Genomic DNA, 15,886 nt, shown 5'->3' with positions numbered 1-15,886 from the left:
AGATTTTGAGATGTTCCGAATCCATTTCTTGATTTGAATTGCACAATAGGCAATTAGGGGACTGATATATTCCAATTCTATGCAGGTGCTTGGCCAAACAGTCATGGCCTGTTGCCAATCTAAATGCAGCTACAGACGATTTGCGTGGTAAGTTGGGGATTAACTGTGGATTATGGTGCAGACAGTTCCATTTTTTCCCTTAAGATTGTTAAATGTTTATATTATTTAGGTTATGTTATAATGGTCTGCCGAGCTACGAACACACTGTACTACAAGTTTTGATGGTGAAATCTAAGTGATATGTGTAATTTCACAAAATTTTCTGTATCTTATTACTCGTTCAAACAAGTGGTTATACTTGGTTTCAAGAACAGCAGTTATAGCCAGAACATCAAAATTAGCCTCTAAAAAAATAGTTCTTCAGTGGGTATCTTTACATTGTGATATTGCTGACAATGAGACAACTGATCTCTTGCTAAAAGCAGTAATGTATTTACTTTTCATCCTGTTAAAAAATTAATTCATTCGAAATTCATAGAGAATTTTGAATTACTCCAAACAAACTCTGTGAGAACCAAGATATAACTTAATTCCTGACGAGCCTCGGAAAAATGCAGTCGCTGCATTCAGATTACTTATGGGTCATGTTTGGCAAAGCATCTACATAGAATTGGATTATGTCTTTCAACTTTTTTCACACTTTATAACCTTCAAGAAGAAATGGATCAAGATCACCTCCTCTGATGTTCGGCAATTTCTAGAGAACTAACAACTCTACTGCCTATAGTTCAGCATTAGTAACAACAACAAATTATGCAAGTGTCTTCTTTGTTCCATCTTCAGGAAAGGATTATATGTGATGCAAATGAACAAGTTTTTTGCAGACTCTGAGGGATTGTAGAGGAGACATAAACAAACTTATTTTCATTTCACACATACAGTCTTCCGACAGAGAACAGTACTTCATTAAGTTACAAAGATGAAATGACAAATATAAATTATAGTAGTTGCAATAAATTCTCTTGTGTTGTACTTGTTACTGGTGCATGTAACTGCACACTTCCGCACAGAAATAAAATACATGACATGAATATAACTTGAATTATTTTGTTACTAGAGGCATGGAAATATCGCAGTTGCGAAAAATGCGATAAAAATAAAAAAACATGCTTTTTATTTATTTTTTTTTTCAGTTCTCTTTAATTTCCATCACAATTATATCGTTTTAAAGCCAGTTTCATTATTGTGAATTAATGCTATAAATAGATATTACTGTACCTCAATATATTGTATTTGCTGGGACATGAATTGTTTATGCTTGTAAATTGAATTAATGTGCTTGCTTTGTATTGTATATTTTTAATTTTTTAATATTAATCTGACCCAATATTTTGGTTTTGCCTTGCGACACAGAATAGCTTTAAAATGAAAAATTATGTAAGCAGGTTTCAAAAAAAAAAAAAAAAAAAAGAGATTAAGACATGTAGAAAAAAATAGAACTTAGTACAATTTAAATTGAGTGTACATCATAAAAATGCTGGTGAAATATCACTACAGAAAATTTTATTATGGTGGTGATGATGGCTTCTTGAAGATCTCTCTTCAGCTTGTATTTTTCCCTCCACTTTACAAAGGTTTTCGGAATGGTGCCTCCTACTCCAAAGAAGAGACGGTAACTGTGATATTTTCAATGTTGTATTTCGCTAATAGGTACTGAATTGTGGACTCATAGATTTTCTTTTTCTCTTTGTTCACTTCAGATTGTTGAGTGGCTGAGATTTCAAATCTGATCATAGGATCAATTATTTCGGCTGTCTGTTTATTCCTATTTATAGCTATGATATCGGTCCTACGATTGCTCCCACCATCAGCAATACAATGAACTTCCTCGTGAACGTCTAGATTTTTGGATTGAAGGGCATCTGCAATCCTAGAACGTATGGTGTTGTGACGTTTTATTCTGAGTATGGGCAACTCCCAAGCACATGTGGTAAAGTTTCATACTCACTGTAGTGCCTACAGTGGGTTATTACACACTTTTAACTTTTCTATGATTAAAGATTTATTAAATTTGTTACATAAACAACTTTCCTGTGTTAATTTAAACTGTGGTTTTTTTACCTTAATTAATTACTATTTCCAGCTTAATATCTGCCATCTTCAGATTTCTAGTGAAGTGTGCTTGTGCACTTGTTTTCGGTTTCTTCTAGCATTTATGATTGGTAGTGTTGTGTCACATAGGGTTTGCATTCTGAAATTTAGTTGTGTGTTGAAGTTGTGTTGTGCATTTGTATATTTTTGTATAACTTTTGACTTGTTCCATATTTAAAAGCTACAGTGCTGATGTAATATTTCTGGAATGCAATAAGTGAAATGGTCCTCATCTGTGGAATAATGGTTAGCATGTCTGACCGCGAAATCAGGTTGTCCGGGTTCGAATCCTGGTCAAGGCAAGTTACCTGGTTGAGGTTTTTTCAGCTGTTTTTCCTCAACCCAATATGAGCAAATGCTGGTAACTATCGGTGCAGGACTCCGAACTCATTTCACCGGCATTATCACCTTCATTTCAGATGCTAAATAGCCTGAGATGTTGATACAGCGTCGTAAAATACCCCCCCCCCCCAAAAAAAAGAATAAGTGAAATGAAAATGAAAGGAAGGCAAACATATTTATCTTTTACATACCGTAATAAATAAGAATTCCTTTTTCAATTCACTGTGATTGTGATAATTTCTCACTTTCTTCTTAATACCTGGCTGACTTGTTTTGGCTGGAACTTCTAAAACTGATAGACATTTTCACTTACTTACTTACTTACTTACTTACTGGCTTTTAAGGAACCCGGAGGTTCATTGCCGCCCTCACATAAGCCCGCCATTGGTCCCTATCCTGAGCAAGGTTAATCCATTCTCTATCATCATATCCCACCTCCCTAAAAGTCTTTTTCCCTCCGGCCTCCCAACTAACACTCTATATGCATTTCTGGATACGCCCATACGTGCTACATGCCCTGCCCATCTCAAACGTCTGGATTTAATGTTCCTAATTATGTCAGGTGAAGAATACAATGCATGGAGTTCTGTGTTGTGTAACTTTCTCCATTCTCCTGTAACTTCATCCCTTTTAGCCCCAAATATTTTTCTAAGCACCTTATTCTCAAACACCCTTAACCTATGTTCCTCTCTCAAAGTGAGAGTCCAAGTTTCACAACCATACAGAACAACTGGTAATATAACTGTTTTATAAATTCTAACTTTCAGATTTTTTGACAGCAGACTGGATGATAAAAGTTTCTCAACCGAATAATAACAGGCATTTCCCATATTTATTCTGTGTTTAATTTCCTCCCGAGTATCATTTATATTTGTTACTGTTGTTCCCAGATATTTGAACTTCTCCACCTCTTCAAAAGATAAATTTCCAATTTTTATATTTTCATTTCGTATAATATTCTCGTCACGAGACATAATCATATACTTTGTCTTTTCGGGATTTACTTCCAAACCTATGTCTTTACTTGCTTCCAGTAAAATTCCCGTGTTTTCCCTAATCGTTTGTGGATTTTCTCCTAACATATTCACGTCATCCGCATAGACAAGCAGCTGATGTAATAATCCGTTCAATTGCAAACCCTCTCTGTTATCCTGGACTTTCCTAACGGCATACTCTAGAGCAAAGTTAAAAAGTAAAGGTGATAGTGCATTTTCACTTATCAACACAAAATAATGGAACACTGCAATATATTGTAGTATATAAATCCTAACCAATTCTGTATTTATGGTCACAGTGACAGTATGCAAGTAAGCCAGAAGGCTATAAGTATCTCTAGCATATAGGTGTCCATGCAACTTACAGTACGATTATTTAGTCCTGACAGTTGCCGGCAATCTGCGCCTGGTTCAGGCGAGTCCATTAAGTTACGCCAAGGGGTGTTCAGGTTAGTCTGTTGCCTGCAGTCACAGTGATCGGATGTTTCACACGCTGTGTAGCGTTGTTTTTCCAGTACAGATGAGCTGTACTGCATTCCTTTACTGACCACTCGCCCTTATCTCTACTCCAGAACTCTCCCCACTACTCCTATTACTTCCCCTCTTTCGCGTTGCTGAGCTGTCAGGACTAAATAATCGGGCTGTACTATACTAATTCCCTATAGAGGTGAAAGGCTGCCCTGTTTTTCTTTCTCCATCTCGTATTTGTCTCCTTTCGGCTACGAAAAATGAATTGCACACTAGTATTATTAATACAAATCAATTTCTGGCTACCAACCTTGACAGTTATGTATGATCCAGCATTCAAAGCTGAATAGAAGTACAGAAACCCCCATCACCTTGTAGAACTTAAAAAAAATCACCAGAAATAACGAAGTTTATTTTGCTACATATATATTGTCGTTATTAAATGTGATACATTAAGTTCACTGTAATTAAAGTTACTGATGATTTATTCTTTATGTATGAAAATAACTGCACACTATTGATGAAATAAACATGTACTAAAAGAGTTGAAAATACAGTCCAATCTCTCTATAGCGATGTTTAGGGGAACAAAGAAAAATATTGTTATAAAGAGATGTATTGCTATAAGGAGGGTTTTAAAAATAAGTTTTCTATTCAGCTTACGTGGTGTGTATATTATGGTACAAAGTGTTAAAATTGTTAATGAAATCCTCTTAATATGCTGCTCATTGTACTGTCCTACATTTTTTAAAGAAATTTCTTATGTCAGTTTGTTTCAGAGCTCTCTTCATGGAAATTGACACACACAAAGACCTTACTAAATCCAAAGACACTAAATACTTCACTAACACTAGTTAGGAACTGTTGAAGTAATTCACACGCTGTTACCGCCTCTCTTGGAGTTATAGTTGAAGTGACTGACTTGTTCCTCCAGCTCATTTTCTTCTTCTTCTTCTTCTTCTTCATCGTTGGGTTGGTGGTAGGAGAAGAAAGGATGCCCAAAGTAAATGCGCAGTGGTCAGTTAAACTGAGAATCCCCATCAAATAATATCACGCACCTAACTGTATCGCTTAGTGACAAACATTTCATTTTACTGGGCTTTATCGTAGTAAAGAGGGAAAATACTACACTGGGGACCATTAACGTGTATTGTTCAATAGAGATATATCACAATAGAGGATATCGTTGTATCTGGAGAATTTTTACATTGAAGCAATACATTTTATGCCAGAAACTATATTTGTAATCGCAATAGAAGGGTTTATTGTTATAACGATAATCATTATATGGAGATTTGACTGTAGAACATATGCTTCAGTATAGAAATGTCTGGGAAAGTAGTTCAAATAATAGGGCTCCCTTCAAATGCCAACATTAAGAGTGTCATAGAAGATTGGGAAGGTCTGTACAGACCATATTACCACCATTAGATTAATATGAATTCTGTGGTTTTTCCTTCTGTCGAAGTATTAGCTCTCAATGCTAAGACATTAATTAGTTTTAAATGCTAACATCTTCACATTAAAATGTTATTGTGAAAAAATATATAAAATTTCTGTACATGACGAAAACAAAGTCTAAATGGCTGAGAGAATTACAATATAATGTGTGCAGATTAGGACTAAATTGGGTATGACAGGAAATAGGTTCAATAAACATGATTGTAATAATTAAAATTATAAATGGGAGAAGTAATGAGATAGCGAGGCAAGGAGTGTTCAGAAATTTAAACAGATTAGGGTCATTAATTCATTATAGAGTAATGAAAATTGTATGGAGACAGAAAGAATACATAAGAATTAACATTAGGGAGAACTGGATGGGTCTAGCATGGTGGAGATTAGAAATTTGGAGGTTAAGGGACAGAAAGGGAAATAACAAAATAGATATAGGACATTATGCATATTCTACTAGCTTGTTCGGAAAATGATAGGATGAGAAAAATATTCATTGAAGAGGCAATTCTAAAATTGAGTTTAAGGGTAGCTTATAGAAAATTATGGGGATCACTAAAAGAAAGAAATTTAAGAAATTAGGAAAATTTCTTATGTAATAAAGAAGGAGAGGAGAAAACAATTTGTTAAGCTTAAAACAAGGACTAGCTAAGGTGAATAATATATTATGTTACAGTAAACATTTTGTTAAGGTGAGTACCTGAAAAACAGAAATGTGAAAAAACCATCATTAACGGATGATATTCATTCATAATTTTCTGCCCAAGGGTAAGTCCTTCACTGCAAATACAGCATTCTACAATCTTCCCTCTTTTCTGCCTTTTAGTCTCCGCATATAATCCATACATCTTAATGTTGTCTGTCATCTGATATCCTCTTCTGCCCCGAACTTTTCTCCCATTCACCATTTCTTCCAGTGCATCCTTCAGTAGGCAGTTTCTTAGCCAGTGACCCATCCTATTTCTTGTAAAGTGTATGTGAATTGATGACAGTAAACATTCATAAACCTCATAATATATTCATATTATTATTATTCAGTTTAAATATTGTTTTATGTAGTCTATATTGTCAGCTTGCTATGATGCCTTCAGTACTTGCAGATAAGGTTGATATACGACGTGGACAGATTACACAGGCCTGCAAAATTAAGGATCATAAAAACTTTTCTAAAAATATATGCTACATTTATAGTTTCTTGAGGTGCTGAATCCAAAACTGAGCTCAGATTTTCTCTATCACGTACTATTTTTCCGCAACATGCATCAACGTTTTTAGCAATGTGAATGTAGCGTTATTGAATATAATGGAAAAGTGATAAAGTGAAACATATTCTGTTTCAAATATTAAAGATATATTTTACAAAAACTATTAGATTGTCAAAATTAACAACCAACATTTGATAAAATGCTTTATACATCCTTTTCTCTTCATGGTTAAGTTGCGTTTGTTACTTTTTCTCTTTTGTGAGGTTAAAGAGATGTTCTTTGTGGTCATTGTTTTTGTTCCTAATGACTGCTTCTTGCTCTGCTGTCCCATTCACAGAGGAGATATGGAAACTTAATATACCCAGTCTGCTGACCAAGAACTCTCTCAAATCTTCACAGATCATCTAGTTATGATCTTTTTATTTCATATTTGTAAGAACCAGTTCAAGATTCTCATAAGTTTCTTTAAGGTGTACCAAATGACCAACAGGTAATGTAGCATACTTGTTGTCATTGTGGGAAAGCACTGATCGCCGCCTTCAGATTTCTTTCGGAGGAATCGATAAAAGCCTTCATTCATCCACTTCATACTGAACATTAAACTTTTGTATCAAACCAGGAATATCACTGCAGTATACTAAGGCACTCCCTTGTGAAAAGTACGGAGTAAATTTCTGTTCTCTACTCCTTTATCGATGAAAAAATGTTCCTAGTGTCAGCAAATTCACTTCTTTAATCTGGAGCCGAAGAGCTCAGTTTTTTCCTTAGATAATCCTAAGTCTCTTGTTAAATCATTGAGTTCAAACTGAGGAAACATACTGTTGAGGACTTTGACTTTCTACGTCGCACAGTTTTATAATACTATGTTTTTGATGTTCATCAATAGGTAGTACAAAATTTTACATTTTACAGAATAGTTTTGTGTAAAAATTGTGTGTGATGTGCCATTTTTGAAATAATTTCTGACTTCAGCACACAAAAATACATAAATGAGAGCTAAAATTTTATTAAAAGTTTTGATATATATTTTTACAAAATTTGACTTTTCACTGTAGACTACAGTTAACATTTTTGCATATTTTTACCTACTATAATGATAGAAATATGCAAAAATGTCAACTGTAGTCTAGATTGAAAAGTCAAATTTTGTAAAAAATATATAACAAAAATCGTCAATTGTGCTAATAATTAGTCCATGTCTGTAAAGGGTGAGTTTAAAAAAACATGATTTTGGAGTAATCTGAATATATGAGGCTGTTACATTGGATCTGTTATTTCGTTCAATGTCTGTCTGTCATCAGTTTCAGTCTATAGAGTATTTACTCGTTATTTCTTTACTTCCAGGTGCTGGCAAAATTTCCAGTCATTCAACATGTACTGTTTGGATCGTTGTTGCCATTTAAAATCGCTCAGGCCCCCCAGAATACTCGAAATGTTCGGTTAAATTTGACATCTCAGCCTGCAGCAAGTTTTCCAGCACCAGCAGATATACAAGTCCCCAAGAAAGCACCTACAAAATGAGCTGTCCCGTATTTCGTGCGGTTTTTTAGTGTGTTAAAAACAACAGTATTTTGCAGACTGTTAGTTGACTGCTTGTGTGTCTGAAGACTGGATGTTTACTGTGATGTACGTTTTTAGAAATATGTTCCATTGCTGAATTTTATTAATATATGCCTAAGAACGAATGATACTCAAATTTAATTTCAGAATAATTTGATTCACACTAAAAGTAAATAAAATATAAATTGTCAAGAATATGGCAGTAATTATTTTCAATGAGTGAGTGCATAAAAATTGTTACTTCCTCGTTATACAAAATATAAAAATTTATTTCGAGATTTTCATGGTACACATTTTTCACACATCTTATTTAAAATGAGGATTGGGGGAGGGACCAACCATTTTCAGGAAAATCCTATTGTTCAAAAAGCCATAACACCAGCAGGCCCTGGACATCCAAAGATATAACGCTGCAAGGAGAGCAGCATTACGTTAGACAATGTAATTTTATGTGTTGTTTATGTTTACATTAGCATTATATTTTATTTACCATTATAACCAAAAATAAAAATAATCTAAAAATACATTTAAAATTCCAAGCCTCATCCAGATCTCAGATATTCTTCAAACTGTCAGATGATATCCTGTGTAATTTCTATAAAATAAAAAAAGAAATGCTAATCTATATTGCAGACACACTCATTGCTAAAACTCCAGTTGCGAACGAAATTCCTCCATGGAAATGGGTGATTCCAGAACATAGCATACAAATTCCAGGATATCATTCCAAAAATGATCCTCCATACATTCTTAAGTTAGATGCCATGGAACTACTCTGCAGTACATATAAGGATCACCTTCAAATTTATACGGATGGATCTCTTAAATCCTAATAATGGGACATCAGGAGCAGGGTGTTATATGTATTACAAAATATCAAGAAAGTTATTTCATACCATGTTCATCCTCATCCAGTCTTGACACTGAATTGCTAGCTATTGATGCTGCTCTTCAGTGTGTTATTCAAATTCCTGAAAAATCTATTTGCATACTTACTGGCTCCAAGGGGGCTATATTTAATATAATTAAATATGTACCAAATCTATATGCACATAGAATTATTCCAATTCAGAAACAACTAAGTAAACTAAAAGAACTCCAAAAGGAAATAACATTTCAATGGATACCTAGTCATTGTGGTATACCTGGAAACGAGGAAGTCGATAATATTGCAAAACAGGCAACATATTTGCAACCAAGAACTCTTCAAGTGATATCTCTATACAATGCTTTTGCTTCAGTAAAGTCTCATTTTACAAACCTATGGATCAACAATTGGCTCTCTTCTGACAAAGGAAAAATTTTACAGACTGTACAAAAGAAACCAAATGACCTGGAAATGTACAAAAACTTGCCCAGACATGTTCAAACATTTTTAACAAGAGCCAGAACAGGTCACATTGTCACACAATTGTATCTACACCGATTTCACCTTTCTGATACTCCTACTTGTTTGTGGTGTAATAATCATGATGAAGATCTGGAACACATTCTTCTATACTGTCCATCCATAAACCACAAAAGAAGTAAATTAAAATCATCAGTACTAGTTGCAGAAGACACAGCCCTGCAGTATATATTGACTACATCCCAACTCTGACTACTAGCAACAGGCATCTGTAATGAACACCGATCAAAATATCCCTCATTTCTCGTGAAAAACAACAACTGAATAGACTATAGTGGACTTTATGTTGTCAGCAAACAGCTGGATACATTAAGAAGATTGATTGATTTGAAACATGGCATGCTGTCTGACTGCCTGTCTGTCCGTCTGTTTTGTGAATATTGTTCTGATTTATTACTAACAAGTCAAATCATTCAGGATTTGTACATATGGTATATAAGGACAGTGAAAGGTGGTGAATAAATTCTTGAAAACTAGTGTTAAAAAATCTTAGTTGTATCGGAATATTTTATTTTTATTTTTTTGGTCATAAGGTAAATAAAATATAATGCTAATGTAAACATAAACAACACATAAAAAAATTGCATTGTCTAATGTAATGCTGCTCTTCTTGCAGTGTTATGGTCTTTGGATGTCCAGGGCCTGCTGGTGTTATGGCTTTTTGAACAATAAGATTTTCCTGAGAATGATTGGTCCTTGTCCAATCCCCTGCAATCCAGGAGGACTGATGTTTTCTCTTGGAATTGTCTCCCTTAGCTTGTTGTTCTCAGTTTGAAGTATTAGAAATTCGTTTTTTTAACTGTTGCGAGGCTTGGTCATTAAACATTTTCTGGGAGTTGTAACAAGGATATAATTACATCAGACTTGGTAGAAATTACGTGGAATTTCTCGATGTTTTTTTATAGTATGTATGGTGTGTATACTCTTACTCCCAAGAGCACATACTATCTACTTTCACTCTCTCTAACCTAATACCTAAAACCAATACACATTGTGTAAATTAGTCAGATGCAAAATGAAAATACACATTTATCTGCATTTGTAGAGTTTATGGTCCTCAGGTTTGTAAGGATTCTTCCATGTAAGGAAACTGCGTGTTTCTTATCCACATTTGAAAATGGCACCCACAGGTCCTTCACATAACAAATAAGATTTTCACTCTTTTGGAAAATCCATTTTACTGCAGATGTAAATAGCCCAAAAGTGACATCTGACTGTCAAATCTAAAAAATATACAGTGAAACCTCTCCTTACGGACACCCCCAAGATACGGACACTCCTCATATATGGACAGATTTTTATGTCCCAACTGAAATAATATAGAAATAATGATAAATTTAACTCTCGTTTATGGACACTCTCAGACACGGACACGGACAGCTGTTTCACAGTCCTAAAGCTGCTTTACCTCCTGACTGCGGACAGAACTTGGTTTTCAAGACCTAATGTGTTACAAAAATGGAAAATTTAGTTTTGAGAACTGTACAGAAATTCCTTAACATGAAAGAAGACAATAGGGTCTCATAAGCTACTACTAGCCCAACTGGCTAACCCTTGTTAGTTGGAAGCGAGTGGATAATCGAAGTCATAAAATTTAACCTGTCTGATGGGTCCAGATTTCAGCAATTGTGAAATTGTATCTGATGCATGATAGGGTTAATAGGATTATTCTCTTCACTTCAATCAGTTGTTCTGTTTCGAGAGACATGGCACCTGAACGTAAAGGTTAAGTTGAAAACTGTAAATTACAGTACTGCATAACTGTAGACTAGAATGAAATTGCATGGCACAGTACTGTATGTCCCTTTTTCGGTCTTATCTGCTATAGTTCAAAGTTACAAAGAATTTACTCTAGTACAGTATATTGTATTTAGAATTAAACTACAGTAATAGATTTCATTTAAAGCGTGAAGGGATATACTGGGTATTCATTTCAAAGTGTGTCATGACGTCACTGTTGTTGGGTCACCGATTTGAAGTGAGTTTCAGCTTATATGTCAGAGAAGTTGCCTATTATTTAAGGCGTTCTTCAATCTGAACTTGAGAACGTGTACGATATAACTTGAACGTCGTAGCAACAGATGGCGGTCTGTACGGTCTGTGTGCTACCATAACCTCTTTCGAACTGTGTTTTGCGCCGGCAAGTCGTACGCAGGGTATTTGTTATCATCCAGAACACAAATCAAATGCTCCGTGTCCATGTTGACCATCGAAGTTAATGTCAACAAATATGTAAGTAATCATCTTAACCCTCTCCCCATATCCCGACAGTACATATTTCCAAACAGTTCACATTCCTGCCACTACCAGCGTTACCATACGTATTAGATTGGGGAGCCTCCCTTCCAATAAAGGACACCTCCCAGATGCGGACAGATTGTTATGTCCCTTCGATGTCTGTAAATGAGAGGTTTCACTATATTTCATATGAAATATTGCACAGAAATTTAAAAAAAAAAAAAGTAGGATTTCACTGAAGCATTTTATTCACGAAATTTCGGTGAATCTCGCAAATGTAAAAGAATTGATTTATGACTTACCTAATGGTGTATGTATGATAAACTTTTACTTGAAAGTTGCCATTTTTTAAATTTGTGATTGCTCGCGTTGTAGCATCTAACAATGTTTCTGTTATTACTTCATTACTGTTGTAGATGTGGAGCTGAGCTCCAGAAATGCCTTCTTCCATACCGGTACCTCTGTTTTCATTGTTGCGATTATTGTACCCATTATTTAATTACATGCCTGCTGACAACCTCTTATTCTGAATGTGGAGCACCAAGTTAGATAATGTCTAACACATGAGTAGGGTTGCCAACTGTTTTTGAAGAAAATACAGGAGACTAAAGAATCGACAAAATTTCACATAGAAAATGGACAATTTATCCAGTTTCTTTACTACACTTTGACAGCTTGACTTAAATTGTAGAGTATTTTGAGACAGATTTTGTCTTGCATAATAGTTGAAATCGACTGCAGTTTGCAGCTCTGATTTGATTAGATGTGTCATGTTCCAGTATTGAACATCTGTGAAGTTATTGTTCATGAGATGAAACTCCCTCTATGTATGACCATTACTAACTACTTGGTATGTTTAGAAAAAAACTCGCCAGTTTTTCCAAATATATAACATTAAAATGATTTGATTTTAAACAAATTCATTTCTGGCAAGCATTACCTTCTACAAAGACTGTACATTTTAGTGCATCTTAAAATTCATCACATAAATCATTCATGACAAAGTCAAATGTTTCGAATAAAAATGTTTATATTATGCAAAAATAAGGGAGAAAAATGCGGGCGTTAAAAATTAGGGCCAAATACGGGAGAGTTGGTAACCCTACACATGAGTTACTGCTTAATGTTTCGTGAAGTTCAGTTGAGTGCTGGTTATTATTATTTGCATCTGTCACATCTTGAAGACCGATCATAGGTGTTTTTTTTTCCCCTTCTGTACTCTTCATGTTGATATTGGAGTGCAAGAGGTCAAATGACTTTATTGTCAAATGCCTGGGATTAGAAAACAACAACAACTCTTCATGTTGAAAGTAAGCCACACTCGTTGTTTGTATACAGTAGTTTTATTTTGTATGTACCAAGCATTTTGTTTTAGGTTGTTCTATTTCCCTTTCTCGTAGAACAATACAAGAACAGTAAAACTAGGACTGAATATATTTGAATTTAGATATGATCAATGTTTCAGTGTAAAGTGTTGCTACAGAAATATTTTAAATACAGATTTCCAGTATCATGTATTTTGTTTATAAAACGGTTCTTTTTTTTTATAAAATTAAAGAACTATATATAACTGTTATGTATGTACACAGAACAGTAATATAAATTATGAAAAAATATCTTGAATTCTGAAATTATTTGTTTCAGCGAAAAGTATTCTTACAGGAATATTTCAAACACAGATTTCAGTTTTGTGTATTTTGTTTATAAAAAACAGTTCTACTGGAGATGAAATCGTTATTTTTTTATTGCGTGTACATCTTTAAAAACATAGATACAATAACGTAAAAATTTTCTGTGTATGTAATATATCTGTTAATGCAAATATAAACTAATAGATAGAATTTAATACTGGAGTTATTGGGTGACAGCAATATGCGCGAATGATACAAAGGGACAATTTGAAAAGCTACAGACGATTTTCCTACAGACTTTTTTTTACATAAATAGTTCTAAATAAATTAGTGTAATTTGTATGTTTCCAAAAACTTTTGTTTCAGAGAATAATAAATTATCATCTACAGCTTTATGCCTCCAGTTAAAATTTTTCACACAAAAAGTTGCAGGCTAAAGGAGATCTGCAAGAATTACATTGACAAATTAGAGAACCAAGTGTGCCAGGATCCTTTCCACCAGAAATGCTTTGTTGAAGTGGACACCGCTTGTGTGTTGTGTTGTTATTATCAGAAAACAAGAAAAAGAGAAAGTGAAACTGATATTGAAATAGTTTTCCAGATCCAAAATAATATATACATGGGTATGTAAATTTAGCATGAGGTTTTGTGCAGATTTCACTTTCCTCAGGAACTTAGCAACTTCTGTATTAATTTCACTAGTGAACACACACAACTTAAACTATTCTGTTTTATAAAAATATAAATCGTCGTTTTAATATGTTGACATAATTCGTATACCAAGAAGAGGACGATATTAAAATTATTGGTCCTTAATAACTTACTTGACACACATTTACGTAAAATAACTTACAATTATCAAAAAAACATAAATAAAAATATATTGAAATATAATCAATTAAATGGAATCTTGAGAAGGAACTTTGAAAAACAAATGCGAAAAGAGGTTCAAATCCTATTTCACAATATAATATCAAAACCAGCTCTGTTATATGGCAGTGAATGTTGGACAATGCGGCGAAAGGAAGTAAATAGAATCAACGCATCACAAATGAGATTTCTACAATCACTGACAGGTGTTACCTTGCGGAATCGCATTAGGAGTGAAGACATAAGAAATCAGTGGGAAGTTGAGGAGATGACCGCAGATGTCCAACATTATCAACGTAAATGGAGAAATCACCTTCTTAGGATGCTTGAACATCATTTACCAAAGAGACTATTGTATTATTATCCACGAGGACGAAGAGATTCAGGCAGACCTCACCAACGTTGGACGGACCAATTCCATTTGTAGTTCACAGACGGGAAACAACCCAAAATTGTGTATTGGCAGAAGAAGCAGAACTTGTTAAGGAGCAAAAAGATGCTTCTTACTTTTATCACATTTATCGCAATTGCAATATTTTCATGCCTCTAACAGTGGCAAAGAATGAACATTGATAAGCTGAGATCAACTTCATAAGAGGGTTATTTCTTAATGGTGAAATTTTAGAGAATTGCCAGCTATTTTTCTTAAGAACATGATTTTAGCACTGTTAAGAATATGAAAATACGATATTGCCAGTAGTCTGTGAGCTTGGGATCTCTGCAAACCCTTATGATTTTCTGTTTTAATGAGCATATTTCTTCAGTCATTTCATTTTCAATTGCAGGACTCGTGATGAACTCAGATACAGTACAGTAAAATCTCTCGTAACCGGCACCCAAATAACCAGTAATACCAAAACAATAGCACTTTTGGCTGGGCCAAAAAAAAATGTTTAAATTTGCCACATTCCCAAAGTCTGGGCCGTCAGTTTTGCCACATTAGGAAGTTTGCACGAACTTTCGTTTTCAGTGAATATTCAAACTTAAAATTAGTGTATTATTTATGTTGTATGATGAGTTTTAATAAAATAAAATCCACATAATTTTTATGTTTATTTAGTTATGTTCAGGGCCGTCAGTGTTGCCACATTAGGAAGTTCGCACGAACTTTAATTTTCAGTGAATATTCAACCTAAAATTTGTGTATTATTTGTGTTGTGTGATGTGTTTTAATATGGAAAATCCATGTAGTTTTTTTTTATGTTTATTCAGTTATGAGCAAGTTATAGAAAAATAAGCTTCACATGGCTGCAGTTTCAACATTTGACACCATGAAATAGGAACTTTTTTTTTTTTGTATATACCGGTATTTTTTCAATTATCCGGGAAAAATCTCCTATCCAGAACTAGCCTGGTCCCTTTAATGCTGGATAAGAGGGATTCTATTGTAATTACTTTTTAAAAACTTCGTTTCATATTAGGTATTAATTGTCCTTGTTTTCTACCGAAGTTTATATTTAAATGTTCTGGAACATAAAAAAATAATCTGTGCAATGTTTGCAGGATCGTTTATTTCTTTCTTCCATTATTCAAAATTTTTGCTAGCTTTTATTGGTTTACCGG

The 15,886-nt window shown here is 34.1% G+C and overlaps 1 protein-coding gene across 1 annotated transcript in view; it reads left to right on the top strand.

The window, feature by feature from the left end:
* The window catches only part of LOC138703518 (serine/threonine-protein phosphatase 2A activator-like), a 30,387-nt gene extending 22,016 nt beyond the window's left edge, over nt 1-8,371 (top strand). The window contains exon 8 of the mRNA XM_069831432.1: nt 7,961-8,371. Within this exon, the coding sequence (XP_069687533.1) occupies nt 7,961-8,137 (177 nt within the window). The 3' untranslated portion in view covers nt 8,138-8,371. The remainder of the gene's footprint in view (nt 1-7,960) is intronic.
* Nucleotides 8,372-15,886: the final 7,515 nt, after the last annotated feature.

This window comes from Periplaneta americana, chromosome 7, assembly GCF_040183065.1.
Source record: "Periplaneta americana isolate PAMFEO1 chromosome 7, P.americana_PAMFEO1_priV1, whole genome shotgun sequence".
NCBI classification, from domain to species: Eukaryota; Metazoa; Arthropoda; class Insecta; order Blattodea; family Blattidae; genus Periplaneta; species Periplaneta americana.
Note: the sequence above shows the minus strand (reverse complement) of the source record. Positions and strands in the feature narration are given on the sequence as shown.